Source organism: Coptis chinensis, chromosome 3 (genome assembly GCF_015680905.1).
Source record: "Coptis chinensis isolate HL-2020 chromosome 3, ASM1568090v1, whole genome shotgun sequence".
Lineage (NCBI taxonomy): Eukaryota > Viridiplantae > Streptophyta > Magnoliopsida > Ranunculales > Ranunculaceae > Coptis > Coptis chinensis.
The window spans coordinates 39,595,243-39,610,829 of record NC_141458.1 but is presented as its reverse complement, the minus strand read 5'-3'; the positions used below and the strand labels follow the sequence as shown (position 1 = coordinate 39,610,829).

Below are 15,587 nucleotides of genomic sequence, written 5' to 3'. Positions count from 1 at the left end.
CAAATATATTTATTTAAAAACTGTTTATAGAATAAATATTTTTTTAGAAAAATAGTTTTAATTTTTTTAAGAAAAAATAAGATCCAAATACCAACTTGAATAATAGAAAATAGAAAATATGGTAATCCATAAAGCGTGGAGCATTGAATAATGTCTTATTATCTTCATATCTCAACCTCTCAGGTTTGGGTCACAAATGAATCATTGACTTAAGGTAGAAAAAACTCATTACTTGGTTGTCAGTGAGTTAAACCACCGAAAAATCTATAGTTGAAGGGTGCTTCTTCTTCGCCGCATTTTCAACATCCCAGACGTCTCCCCCCTTAATGTTTAATGAAAATAAACCAAACAAGTCATTATCTTTCTTTGAGGTTTGCCAATAATTCTCCATCACCTTCGTTTGAACAATATCTTCACTTTGTTCTAGGTTCTCTGTTGCAAATAATTAATTCTATACTTTGTTGCTGTTAATACTTGTACTTTATTGTTTGTTTGTCCCACCCATTTTTGATTATTTGTATTTTCATTGTGTTAGTTGTGTAATTTGGGGAATTTGAAATTCATAGAATGATTAACTCTGATATTGACCTTAAAGTCTTAAACTACCCAAGTAAGAATGCAGTTTCAGGTTTTCATCTATTCTTTGGAAGCAATTAAATTCTTACCTTTCAGATTGATTCGTGAAAGAGTAAGGTGTTCCCATTGATTTCTTGCCGGCCAATTCAAGATGAACACGAAGAAATCTAGCATTTTCTCAGAAGATGCATCACATTCATTGGTATGGTACTGTTTGTCGACTTTATTCCATCTATTCATTGGTGTCGTTGAATACTGTGAGAATTGCATCTTTTGATCAACAATTGTCCACTGGGAATATTTTTTTACCCCATTTTTTCATGCATCTAAGAGAATCTACATTTTGATATGTTGCTAGATGTATGTCATGAAGCTATGTACTTGCTGGGTTAACTATTGGCCTTGATTTTTTTGAGATTTGTGCTAATATTTCCAACTCGATAAATATAAATGCCACATAAGAAAAACTTTAACAGATGTTAAATTGAAACTAATAGAATCACCAAATTGAACTTTTTTGAAAGTAGAAGTCAAACTAAATGAAAAAAAAAATGTCTACAAGTTGATTACTAAGTTGATAGTTATTTCTAAAAAAAATTAGGCAACATCATCGATATGGACAGTCTAGTCACAATCTACATTTATAACTATACCATTATCTAATCCTAATTACATACATAAAAGAATTAAGATTTCCAATACTCTATCATCTGAAGATCATATCCAATGGTTGATGATTGGTTTTGATCTCTAGTTTTGGTGGGGTTATTGCCGTAAAAGGTTGAAAACGAAAATTTTCGAAAATATTTTTCTAGCAACTTTGGACGCTTAGGGGTCGTTTGTTTTTTTGAGCCTCTGAATACTGAATGTTGGATGCTAAATGACACATCCTCTGAATGTTTAATGCTGATTGCTGAATTTTGAAAAACATGTTTGTTTTCTGTTAGAATAACCTAGCTATGAAGGCTGAATATAAATTATTCGGACAATTTTACCCATGCTATCTATTTTAAACACTAACTTGATTTCTTGTAAAACAAAATATATATTATATTTGAGGAGGGGAGATGGATTATCGAAGAAAAGAAATGATAAATAAGTTTATTTAAAATATGTTTTCACAAATATATTTTAACGGTTTATTTTATATTTTGTTTACTTTCAGAAAATATATATGTAATTTTATTTTTAACAAAGTGGATATCATTCACCCAAAAAAATGAAAAAAACCCGTGACACCAACATCAAAATTTGAAGAACCTATTTTGAAGCCATAAAGGTCAAGGTAAGAAAGTAGATGGGTTCTTGAGATTGGGTTCTTAAGAAAGGGCAAGAAAGGACTTCATTGTTTCAAATATTAGAATTCAAGCATTCAGGAGAAACTTTGGTGCTGAATGTTGAAAGTACTACTGAATGCTTAAACTACTTAAAAAAAAAAAGTTTTGAGCCTCTGAATGCTTAAAACTTAAGTTTAAGAGGTTCTGAATATTGAATTAAAAAAAAAAAAAAAACAACCCCTTAGATCTCCTTTTTTATTCGGTGTATGGTTCTGAAAATTTCCAGTGTTGATGTAGTTAACCGATGTTAAAGTTAGTTAAAAACTCATTTTTACATGAATCTAATGATTTTCTAAGCTTAGTATCTCCGAGATGCAGTGTCGTTTTTACATGATATCTGAAAGTCGGAATTTTTTGCGCATCATTCAGTTGATGGGATTCATGGCGGCAATTTCGTTGGAAAAACCATTAAGTCATTTTTTAGACTTCTGTCTTTTCACTCTTTTGTGGGTGACAAGTTTTCACAAGTCAACTTGCTGAGTCAGAATTTAAAATTATGAGTTTTGAAACCGATTCCATATACAAATCTCTTAGCAGCAAGTCCAATGGAGGCTATATGGGTGGCTAAAGGCAAATATAGCACCCCCAAACACACAAATGTCATTCTAATGGGGCTGCTAAAAAGGTCTTAAATTTGGAAGGAGTAAAAAGCCCAGCCAAAGTTAAAACTTTCGCTAGCAGCTACTATAATAAGTTCGGGAGACGGACGACATAGTTTATTAAGTCCGTGTGTTAAATTTCGACGGATGGCATAAACTGTATCGTCCTTCCAAAGAAAATTCAACTTAAGTTACAAAATAATGGATGAATGGCAGAAACTATGTCGTCTCGTATCATTTAGCACTTCAAAATAGAAAATATGATTGGATTGGTTTTTTTTATTTTAGAGTGCCAAATTTGGCTGGGCAAGCTAAAAGGCCTATGTGACATCTTTTAGCAGCTCAATATAGCAGCTTTCCATTGGACTTGCTCTTAAGCCCAATATCCAACATGAGCAGTCATTGAGGGGTCTTCGACAAGGAGACCCTTTATCTCCCTTCTGGTTTATCTTGAGTTTGAGTGAAGAGATTTAGAGCCGCGGTCTCAATGAATTTTTAGTTTTGGAAGAATTGGTTATTTCAAAACTAGAAAAAGTTGTACCCCGTCACACACTTAGTCTATGCAGACGATTTCTAGTTTAGCTTTTCCTATATATGAAGGTGGTTTACATTTGAGATCTTTGGAAGTGGTTAAAAAGGCTTGGAATGTCGTCACCAAGAATTCCATGTGAGATGTTTATCTATCTAATAAAAAGCAATGGTGTGGGGGCCGTAGGGTCTGCATCCAATGGATGTCATTATATTTCACAAATTGTGACATGGCACTTTCAAGTTCATCTAGGTGTTGTGCTGCATTTCTAAGCTAATATCGGTTCCATGAGTATCTCTTCTCCTCTAATTTAGGGTAAAAAATAGGGTAAAAAAAAGAAAGAATCATTTTCTTTCCTGCTCTTTCGTCTTCAACACCGCAGAACCAGTCTTTCTATCGCAGATCACTGGTACGGCTCCCTCCCCATCTATGGGGTTTTGTATGTGTGCTAATCTAAAGGCTATTCTAATTACGCTAAAATATTGCAGTCAACGCTATTTTTAAATCTTCAAATTTGGAGGTACACTATTTTCTTTTGTGTATCTTGATTCACATGTAAATTGCTTCATCTATTACTACATTTATTAATTATAAATGTTTTCAAAAGAAATTTATATTATTTAAATTGAAATTTGGCTGTTGATTGAATATTTGGGCAGACATTTAAAAGTTCAACATACAATTAAAGATTTAAGTGGTTAGAAACACGTCACTTACTATCTGAGTTTTTTTCCCTTTGGAGCTAAAAGAAAAGCTTGGATTCTCTCGTGTTTCACAATAAAACTTAATTATGCTGACTATACCCCCATACTTTTATTTTGTAGGCTCCATTTATGATCTCTACAGTGGCAGAAGAGTTACTAGCTTACACCAACATAGTGTGCGGAATGGCTATGCAATCAATGCCAAGAAAATGTAATTGTTTGAAGGGACACTACAATCGAAATTATTACAAGGTTCGCTTTTAAAGTTTTACCTTTTGATGGAGAGGAATTATAAAGTTTGTCGTTGATTTTGCAGCTCTATTCTGGTGATGTGTTATTCTGCCATGTGGAGCTTATAAAAGCAAAGAAGCTTCATGTATTTCTTGCAATTCATTCGATCGATTTCCTGTGAGTTCCATTTCCTGGACTTTTGAAATTTTAAGTAGATAGTTATTTACTGATGCTGGAGTAGAACTTCTTTGAAAGAACACTGCTTAGTCTCCTCTTATATTAATCAACAATCCAAAAAAAAATTTATTGACTTTCATTTTTGGTCACTCTTCCTGCATTGCAATTCATTCTGTCAGCAACTTTATAATAGTAGTAATCTCCATCACACTTCCCTTATCAGTTAGGTGTGTACAATTCACTCAACTATGTTTTTTATTTTCTATCCACTTTTACCAAAATCCGAGTATGTTTATTTCTTTTAAATTGGCATGTTTCAATAGTTTATTAAGCAATCTATTGTGGATTGTAACGCAACTGTAATGGCCATTATGAAACTCAGTTTATATTATGATGGTTATCTCTTTGGGACATACTGTATCTAACCTCAAAATGTTGACGCATGTATGATTGTATGCAGAATAAGGTGGCAGGAACCTTGCATTGTGTTTTCTCCTCATTGGAGTCTGCGACTTGGTTATGTTGTTCACTCGCTTGAATCTTTACTGTTTCAGTTTGTTTGTGCTTGGTTAAATTATTTAGGTATAGTTGTTGCGTGCTTCCTCTCTTGAATTCCTATTCTCTTTTTGCTCCCCATTTTTATTTATTCTTTCATTTCCCAAAGTCGTTTTTCCTTCTTGGATCACCAGACATTTGGGGTATGTTTTATTTGTTGGTTCCATGGTTGGCACTTGAATATGAAAATATGTTGGGGGAGAGTGTGCTTTGGCCTAAAGTTACCGGTCCATGTAGCCGAGCCCTGAATTGATGAGAGTGATGGTACTCCCAAATGTAGACCAAGACGATGTTTTCCCAGTTTTTGAAGTTCTCTTGATTTACATTTAGTTTTTAGGTCATTTGTTACACGAGTCCCCACCTCAACCAAAAGATCCTCATCGCAAAAAAGACAAGCTACTTCATATGCTTTATAATGTGGTAAATTTTTCTTTATGGTCGATTATTGTTTGTCAAAGCGTGAAGTTACGCTTTTTGTGTCAAGGATATCATGTTCTCAAAGGTTTTTATTTTGGGAGTTTATACTATACTCCATTTCTCAGAATGCGCATGGAGCAAATTATTCGTTTTGCTATAAACACTTATGGTAATTTTGCATCAGTTTTGTTGAGAGATTCTGACAGAGTTGTGTGTGTGCTGCAGATGATTCCAGTAGCTACAAATGACGTAGCTTTCTCAATACATGCAATTCTTCTCATAGGAATCACCCTTATTCCAGTTCTCATATACGATGTAAGTGATGCTATCTTCATCATATATATTAAACTTTTCTTTTTCAGTTCAAATTTGATTGATTTTCTTATATGATGGAGTTTCATTTCAATTGCTTAGCGCGGAAGCCAGCGGGTCTCAATGACTTGTATTGCAATCTCTTGTGTTGTGTGGATTTTTGCCACAGTCTGTGTTCGTGGCCTTGCCAACCCAATCTTGGCTTTGGCTAATTTAAGTGTTTAAGTAAGTTTTCATGATATTGAGTTTCTCATCACAGGTTAGCCAATGGGGAGAGTAGTTAGTAACAAGAAATATAGAAAACTGTAAAAGAACATAGTTTGTGTTGTTATGTGATATGCAGAACCACAAATCTCTCAAGTTACTTTTCCTGTTTGACAAAGTGAGGGTAGATAGTTATTGCAGACTTGTACACTTTCAATACTGGAACATCTTTTCATGTGAGATGTTGCAAAGATTAGTGTTTCACTTACTGTTTTTAGCACTTCCCTTTTTTTTGCTTCTCAATAAAATGGGAAAAGTCGATCTAAAATCTATTTAGCATTATATATAGTAATATTAAATTATATTATTGAATAAGAGAAACAAGAAGAAAGTCTGGAGAAGAAGAAAGAAAAAACTATACGGCCTTAGTTAGTTTCAGCTTCTCTCACACAAATATAAGAAAATACTAGGCTTTAAATGCTAACATATCCATTTTTTTGCGACGTCCTTATATCATATTCATTTTTATGATCTTGCAGTACAATACAAGTCTTCATGACAGTCATCAAATACATTCCCCAGGTTTGACACGATTCTAGCTTCTTTTCTCTCTTTAAATTTAATTTGGAAAAATGTTGCACTATTATTACCTTCTTTGGCTAGATCTTCCAACCTTTCCACATAGTTTACATGTTGTTTGTTCTTTTACATATCGGTGCATACATCTAGGCCATCATGTTTCCCGAAAGAGCACCATAGGATGGAGCATTGGTAACATATTACTTGATTTACTTGAAGGCATGACAAACTACCGACAGATGGCTATGCAGTCCATAGACCAAGGTGTGCTTCACAATGTTATTTTAAGAACAATCACAGTTTGGAAGTGTTATAATGCTCATGCACTATAATGTTTGTTTGTTTGTTTGTATTTTATTTTTTTTTTTTTTTTTTTTTTTTTATTTTTTTATTTTTTTTTTTGTTTTGCAGGTTCATGGGTAAACTTTAATGGAAATATTGGGAAAACTCTGCTTTCTTTGGTATGCATAATTTTCCATTCACACTCACTGGATTGCAATGTATTTATCTAACTTTTCACAAACGAGTTCTAATATGGTTTGTCATGTGGTAAACACAAATCAATTTTATATCACCCCCTCCATATCATATAGTGGAATGTTTGCTACTAATTGCCTAATTCTCATCTGCGGTGAGAGTTAGTTTCGACATAATCTGTGGTTAGTTTTAAGATAAAAATAGCATTCAATAGGTAAAGCTAGGAAAGAACCGGTGGATAAAAGAAAACTATTTTTTGTGAATTGAAATGGGTGAATCTGAATTCCATGTTGTAAAAGACGGTGATCGAGTCCACACCTTTGTTGCTTAGTAATTTTGTGTATACACTTTCCTCGTTAAACGAAGTTACACATCCTTCCAAAATGTTGCTTTTGGCTCACCTGATTTGACAAATTGATACCGTGTTTTAACATCTATTTCTATGTAAGAAGGGTGCTTTTAATATTGAAGAAACTATATAAAAAATATAAAATTTGTGAAAAAAGCGGAAAAGTAAATGTCATCTCAAGCTTATACTGTTTGCTTGTGTGATGATCTTTTTGCAGGTGTCTATCTTCTTTGACCTTCTATTCATTGTCCAACATTAATTTCTGTATCCATCCAAGAAAGAGAAGGTTTCTCCTGAGATTGATTGGGAAAGCACAGCTCCACTTATCAAGTCCTCCCAACCCTTGCAATCCGAAAATGAATGAGGCTTAATCAAAGCTTTATCGGTTCTTTTGCGTAAAACTACAAATAATGTAATACAATGGCCTGAATTTGCCCTACTCATTTGTTCCTTCCTTATGTATATTTGATATAACTTGTAAATACATCACTATCACTTTCTATGCAACCCATTCCATGAGAAAAACCACTACCAAATTTTTTCAATCCAATGGTAATACCAACATGTTTGTAAGTCTTTTCGAAACCGCCGCCGGGTACGTATGGATGCGCGAGTCAGGGGCACCGGCGCGCGATATCGTGTGTAGTACGGGACGGATGCGTGTCGGGGGCGCCTAAGGTGCGTATCTATGCCGTAAGAAGGGGGGGTGCAGATGCGTGTGGTGCATGCCTTCATGGTTATGTTATGTCACGTTTACGGTCACCGCGATGAGCTAAGTAATGTCGTACGTTAAAATATTGAGTGTATCGAGTGTCGGGGTAGCGCCGTAGGCACGTCGACGCCTTACGGGCCGTAGGCACGGGCATACCCTAGTTTTAAACAAAAGTACTTTGTAGGTAGTTTTCCTCTTTCTGATGTGTTAATATGATGGAGGGTTGTAGAGGAACACTCTTCATGATGCATTGGTTGAGGTGAAGTGGATTTTAGGTCGTCAAACTGGATGGGTTGTGGAACAATAAAATAGATGGACAATATGAACACTAATCAGGCTATTTTTCTTATTAAAGACACTAGTTTTTGAACCCGTCCTACAAACGGATGTTGTTATATTAAATTATCCTAAAAAATATTTAAACTATGAATATCTATTTATGAGATATTAATATTATATTGGTCACTCATCTAAATTTCTTACAACATGAAAACCACACTCTAAAAATAATAATAATAATAATAACACACTTTTATATAACCTTTCGACTTTTTTTTGTTATTTAATAATAGAAGTTTGATAAAAGTTTTGTGAGAATGTCCAATGAGGCGAAATTCATATTGAATATACTTGAATAGCAAGTCATTCTCAATCATATACTTGTCAAGACATTCCCACTACACATAACACAACGATGTTTTGAGGTTAGTTCAATGCATTAGCATTTAATTTATGATTTTCCGTTAAATAATTTTTTAGATTAGTTCATTGCATTAGTATCCAGTTTTCGATTTCCTGTTAATTAATCTTTGAGGTTAGTTCAATGCAGTTACATCCAGTTTCTGATTTCTCGTTTTCCAATTTTCGTTAATTATTCTTTGAGGTTAGTTCCATGGATTTGCATCTAGTTTTGGATTGCCCGTTAATAACTCTATTAGGTTAGATTAATGCGTTTGCATCCAGTTTTCCAATTTCCTATTAATTATTTTTTAGGTTAGTTCAATGCATTTGCATCTAGTTTTCAATTTTCAGTTAATTATTCTTTGATGTTAGTTTGATGCATTCGCATCCAGTTTTTGATTACACCTTAATAATTTTTTGAGATTAGTTTCATGCGCATCTTGTTTCCGATTTACTGTTAATTATTCCTTGAGGTTAGTTCCATTCATTTGCATCCAGTTTCTGATTTCCTGTTAATTATTCTTTAAAATTAGTTCCTTGCAGTTGCATCCAATTTCTGATTTATCGTTAATTATTATTTAAGGTTAGTTCAATGCAGTGTTGCATCCAATTTTTAATATCCCGTTAATTATTCTTTGATGTTAGTTTGATGTAGTTGCATCCACTTTCCAATTTCATGTTAATTTTTCTTTGGGTTAGCTTGATACAGTTTGATGCTATTTCCAATTACCCGTTAATTATTCTTTGAGACGAGTTTGATGCATTTGTATCCTGTTTCTGAGTTCCCGTTAATTATTCTTTGAGGTTTGTTGAATGCATTTTTATCTAATTTCCGATTGTCTGTCAATTATTCTTTGAGGTTAGTTCAATGCACTTGCATCTAGTTCCTGATTTCCTATTAATTATTCTTTGAGGTTAGTTCATTGCAGTGTTACATCCAGTTTTCGATTTCCCATTAATTATTTTATGAGGTTAGTTCATTGTAGTGTTGCATCCAGTTTTCGATTTACTGTTAATTATTCTTTGAGGTTAGTTTGTTACATTTGCATCCAATTTTCAATTTTTGTTCCACTAATTATTTTTTAATGTTTGTTCAATGCATTTGCATCAAGTTTCTGATTTCCAGTTAATTATTCTTTGATGTTAGTCGATGCATTCGCATCCGGTTTCCGATTTCCCATTAATTATTCTTTGAGGTTAGTTATTTGGATTTACATCTAGTTTCCGATGTCATGATAATTATTCTTTGGTTTAGTGCAGTTGTATCTAATTTCTAAATTCCCGTTAATTATTCTTTGAGGTTAGTTAAATTCATTTGGATCCAATTTCCAATTTCACGATAATTATTCTTTGAGGATAGTTTGATGCATTTGCATCTAGTTTTTTATTTCCCGTTAATTATTTATTTGAGGTTAGTTTATGCAGTTGCATATAGCTTTCGATTTTCCGTTAATTATTTTTTGAAGTTAGTTCAATGCATTTTTATCCAGTTTCTGATTTCTCGTTAACTTTTCTTTGACGTTAATTCATGCAGTTGCATCCAGTTTCCGATTTTCCACTAATTATCTTTGAGGTTAGTTCGATGCATTTCCATCAAGTTTTTTATTTCCCATTAATCATTCTTTTAGGTTAGTTCAATGTAATGTTGTATCCAATTTTTGATTTCCCGTTAATTATTCTTTGTGATTTCTTCAATAATTAATATTTTGATTTCCTATATCAAGTTTCCGATTTCCCATTAATATTCTTTGACGTTGGTTCAATGCATTTGTATCTGATTTTCCAATTTTGCGTTAATAACTCTTTGAGATTAGTTCGATGCATTTGCATCCAGTCGCCTATTTCCAGTTACCCTTTAGTTATTCTTTGAGGTTAGTTCATTGCAGGGTTGCATCTAGTCTCCGATTTCCTATTAATTATTTTTTGAGGTTAGTTCGATGCACTTAGGAAGAAAACTTTTGAAATCAGCACAATAGTTGTAAATTGAAGAACTCGAGTGGATAATCAACATTAGAAGTTCAAGAAAGAAGCTATAAGAAGATGAGCAATAATTAATAGGAAAATCTCTTATTATTCTTTGTTTCGAAGTGTATAGATTAGGAAACAGAAAAACATAATTAATTGGGACTTTTAGTTCGGCAGTGACTTCACATTACAACCTAAAGAGCCTTGTAAGAGTTGCGTAAGTTTGTTGTTTCTGTAAGGAATGTGAGAGTTCTTCTGAGCCAGTAAGTTTGTTGTTTCTGTAGGGAATGTGAGAGTTCTTCTGAGCCAGTGCTGTGATCACATCTCCCAAACATGAGAGCGATTTATTTATATGTTGTGCTTCCTTATGCTTGTCTCCTGTAACTTCAAACTTATCCACCCTCTCACTCCCAACAAGGTCCACCAGATGTAGGCAACTTCTTGTATGCTTCTAGAAGTATCTTTACCATTCCCGTGCACAGTCAACATACTGCAGGTAAGAATGGATAGTCCATCATTATCATCTTTAAAAATAATCTATCAAGAATCTAAGCAAACAACCAAAGGTATATACCTGTGGGATCTACTGCTTTGTATGTTCATTGCAATTGAGCTCACAAAGGGGTTCAATTCACCTAGCTTTATTAAACTTAGAACATCTGTCGAGGATTTTACAACATACATCTTAGCGTCAGGAAGGCTCAAACCACCATTGCTTGTGCAGCTCCGTATCTCTAACTTGTTAATCATTAAGGACTCCAATAAACATAGTAGGGCTGAACTATCATAATTTGTATTGTGAAGAGAACGAAAAGTAAAACAAAAAAGAAATGATATTTTGTTGTCGATGCTTCTTCTGTTAAAAGGTCTCGTACTTGCTCATTATAAATTCAACCATCTGAACTTGAATATCATAATCGACAATATCCTTCTTGGTACACGATAACTGGAAGAGGTCATTCAAAGCCAGATGATTGACCGAATGTGTAGCTGTTAGATTAGGAAATCGTTAGATGTTTCGAAGTGTATAGATTAGAAAATAGAAAAAATAATTAATTGGGACTCCTGAAAAAAGAAATTTGGTATATAAAGAAAACATAATTAATTGGGACTCTTAGTTCAGCAGTTTTTCTCTCCTATTTTTTGTTTAATCCCCCTGCTGACGTGGACAACCCCAATGAGCCCGCAAAGGGATTGCTATATATATATATATATATATAAAGTGCATATTGTTTGCCTACAATAATTTGAATTTGAGTAGATTGATTTATGCAAGTACCAAAATCAGTAGGAACGAAGAAGAAAAATTTACATGAAGTACCAAAATAAGTAGGAAGAATAACGTATAAGTGCCTAACAATTATTCTCTCAAAAATTTCTCTAGAAAGGATTGCTTCCTCAATATCCAATTGGAATCATTAATTCCAGGAAATCTAAGGTGAGGTTGATTGATCTCCATATATTCCTTGCTTTATTGTTTTTTTGCGCATCCAGGTGAGTTAGCACTACTCTTTAGTGCTTTTTTGAGTTTTGTAATCAGGAGTGTCTACGTATTTTTTTACTCACTCAAATTCAAATGAATCTCCATAAGCCAAAAACTGTGAAATTAAATAATATATATATATATATATATATATATATATATATATATATATATATATATATATATATATATATGCTAAAGCCAAATAGATATCCTCATTTCCAAATTCCAATCACAATTTCAATTTGTCATAAATTAAACACCCAAAAAAGGTAGAGGTACAAAAAAAGAGAGGAAAATTTAATACCTGATAATTAAGTTTAGTGTACTTTTGTAGCATAGTGAGACAAAACAACATATGGCCCCAAAGCCATTTTTCAGATCCTACTTCTTCTTCAGAGAGATTTGAGAGGTGCCGCCATCGGGGGTGTGTGTGTTTTTTTTTTTTTTTTTTTTTGTGAGAGACTTCGGAGTGTTTGACGAAGGTTGGGTTTTGTTTTATTGTTGATTGTTGCTCTTATGTTTTGTTGTTGATTGTTGACTTTGGAGTGTTACTCTTCTTGCTTTGTTGTTCTTGTAATTTGAAATCAAGGGTTTCTTGAGTTACTACTTTGGAGAAAAGAGAAATAAGGATGATAGACTTTTTTGAGTTTTTCGTTTTTTGTTTTTTTTATGCATACAAAAGGGAGTGGAATTCCTTTTTTCCTACCGAACTTTTGTTAAATCTGATGTGTCCACATTAGAGTAAAAAGGGGGGCTAACGTGTCCACATTAGAGAAAAAAGGGGTGGTGATGTGGCTTCTTGGGAGTATTAATCTAGCATAAGCATGACCAACTAAAACCTATATTGCTATAATATGACCATTTTATTAAAGAACTTCTCATAAATAATGTTAGTGTTTTTGCTTAAGGGTGTGTTTGTTGCCTTTATAGTTTTCAGGATGAATTCTTTCCAAAACTAAACCAACATATTTAACAGACAATGTACAAAGATTAAGCTACTCAGAAACTGGCCAACTACAAAATTGCAATAACATGACTACATGAATCCATTCCTGAGCAATGTCTATAAGACTATAACCACGACAAATAAGAAAACTCGAGTGTACCTACCACCTATGGTGCTTTCTTGCGTAACGTCATCTACTTAGGAATCTAGGTTAGTTTCCATGAATCACGTTCTCAAAATGGTTGGTCTCAACTCTATAGTGAATTGAATGAACAATCACTTGTACCTGCTTAATAGAGTCATATCATCCAAGCTTATGAATCTTAATACACACGCACATCAAATTAAAATGCAAAGTGATAGTATATACCTACAAAATATATCTTAGAAAAATGGATATCATCCGCCCCTATGACTCTTGAAGCATTCTGATGGCATACAATGATAAAATAGCCACATGAAAGTTTTAAACAAGTGCGAAATCAGTAAAATAAATCAAGTGACAAACTTATGCAAAAACCATTCAAAGAGAATGAAGAAACAAAAACAAATATATAAAATACATAATTTTATTTAGGTTTTGAGATATTAGTTGAACTTACGAAAAAATATGTTCAAAGAGAATGAAGAAACCTTGATTCGATTTCTTCTCGCGAAGCTCATTGGCAAAATCGAGGATTGCCCTTCCCTTGAAGAGCATGGGTGGCTTGATTGAATTTATTTATTTAAAACATGTGAGTGTTTGTCTAGACTAAACCAAGTTGTCACGACTTAATGCCAAAATGGCATTTTGAACCTAACAATTCAAATTCCAATCCACAATAATATCAAACTATAAGCAATTGACAATGAGTTGATATTGTGCATACCTTAGCACAAAGATGTCATGCATTCCCTGCCACTACAAGGGGAGAGGAAAAAAAAACTCGAAATATTTAAATCGAGTTTCTGACCATCCGGGGTAGAGTACACATGACACATTGACACCCACATAGCTTACCTGGAAATAATTTTATTATCAGTTTCTTACAAAAATGAAGTTATGGCGCTTGAGGAGACACCAATATCTTATCATATACAATGTCCAAGAATACTAATAAATATAATATGTTCACACTGCAAACAAAAAATTATGCTTACTCGCTCGCATAGAGTAGTAACTGAACTCTTGCCCAAGAGTAAGAGTATTGCATCTTGAGTATGCGTACGACCAACGTTAATGATATCCTTGAACTCAAGAACCTGGAAATCGATCATAGAAATGAATCCTCAATTTTTGTTAGCTACCGAACATAAAACTCTTCAATCAAAAGCTGTCAAAGATTGTGAATATATAAATCAAACAAAAATCAAATTATCAACAAACATTCAACATCATAAAGGTTAACCATCAGATATATAAATGGGGTGACTAAGTTCCAAAAGAACAAAATACTTTCATGCGCCAACGTTAGTATGACAAAAGCTCGAGTACCATGGTACACTGTAGAGAGCTTTTTCTTTTTAAAAAAATTCAAGGCAAGCTTGTGAATCTATGTATCAAACAAAAATCAAATAATAGTTGGAAAGAGAGCTCTACTCTCCCATGAACCATGTTAATAAAATGGTAAAAATACTAAGATGTTATAATTACATCATCATCATAGGCTCAAGGCCTTACAACGGGATTATATATGCATTCCCCCTTTATAAGTAGCATCACAAATTTTATCTCTAAGTACAATTTGATAGTGAGATTAACTATTAGTCTCTCTACAAAAGTACACTGTACGAAAAGTTAAACACTGTCAAAATGCATTGCCCTTTCAAAGGAACCCTTAGCTTGCAAGAATAAGTGCACTCCATTGAATAGCATTTAACATAGATTGACGTTTACGGTACTAATATTAGGTAAAAGTTTCCTGCTTACGACTAACACAATGACTAAAACATTATTTATAAATGTAATTATTAACAATACCATTTATCCAAAAGAAATCAGACCTCCAATTAACCACCTAAACATCCACGAAACTAGCCAAAACAATCAAATACAAAACCAACCAAATATAAGCCAAAAAAATCAAATACAAAACCAACTAAATATAAGCCAAAAATCATAATACTAATGTAAAGCTTGAGATATTCTGATATGAACTTGAACAAACTGAAAATCATACGAAACAGTTTTCTACACTTTCCAACAGAAATATTCAAATGGAACTGATACTTCTTCAAAATAAGTTACCATATTATTAATAATTTCACCACTAAAGCTAAAATTAAGGGGGAAAGTACCTTTTGCTTATGTAGATTTCGTTGTTCGAGTGATGTTGATGAAAGCATGACCACTACTGGTTAACAAATACTGCTCTGAAAAAAGAAAGTAATGGAATTTTGAGCAACAACAATGGTACTCAAATCAATCAATCATCACAGAAATTGAGCAACAACAATGGTACCCAAATCTCTGTCAATAGAAACAAAATCATACCCTTCTTTTTTTTTCTGCCATTTTTTAGATCATTATATTCTTTTTCTTCAGAGAGATTTTGAGAGAGAGAGATTTAAAAGATGTTGATCAACAAATAACTAACTTAGTTTTGTGGAATGTCAAGAATCTTTTTTGTGTTTTTTTTACGTGATTTATCGGGTTATTAGTCAAAATCGACATTTTTTTTTCTCCTTATTTCGCTTGAGTAAAAACCCCTGGGTACTTAAAATTTGCTGACGTGGACACCCTCAGAGATGAGAAAAAGGGATTGCTATTAT

At 33.3% G+C, this 15,587-nt stretch overlaps 1 protein-coding gene and 1 long non-coding RNA gene across 3 annotated transcripts; one reads left to right on the top strand and one right to left on the bottom strand.

Annotated features, from left to right (window-relative positions):
- Positions 1 to 184: 184 nt before the first annotated feature.
- Positions 185 to 7,485, top strand: LOC147509572 (cystinosin homolog). Of its 2 annotated transcripts, XM_086601869.1 has the most exons (10): positions 185 to 371; positions 673 to 778; positions 3,866 to 3,997; positions 4,062 to 4,153; positions 4,614 to 4,674; positions 5,351 to 5,440; positions 6,181 to 6,223; positions 6,371 to 6,484; positions 6,632 to 6,681; positions 7,264 to 7,485. In XM_086601869.1, the coding sequence occupies exons 2-10, from the start codon at positions 728 to 730 to the stop codon at positions 7,303 to 7,305; spliced, it is 675 nt and encodes a 224-aa protein (XP_086457995.1). In that variant the 5' UTR covers positions 185 to 371; positions 673 to 727; the 3' UTR covers positions 7,306 to 7,485. The 2 variants fall into 2 exon arrangements, with proteins under 2 accessions (XP_086457995.1, XP_086457996.1); XM_086601870.1 differs by lacking the exons at positions 6,632 to 6,681; positions 7,264 to 7,485 and adding an exon at positions 5,540 to 5,662 and having other exon boundaries at positions 185 to 778; positions 6,371 to 6,467.
- A 3,002-nt stretch (positions 7,486 to 10,487) lies between these two features.
- LOC147509571 (uncharacterized) lies at positions 10,488 to 12,514 on the bottom strand. Its single transcript, XR_015216579.1, has 3 exons — positions 12,195 to 12,514; positions 10,979 to 11,394; positions 10,488 to 10,894 (listed from the first exon to the last, which is right to left on the bottom strand). It is a non-coding gene; the product is annotated as an uncharacterized LOC147509571 (long non-coding RNA).
- Between the last annotated feature and the right edge of the window lie 3,073 nt (positions 12,515 to 15,587).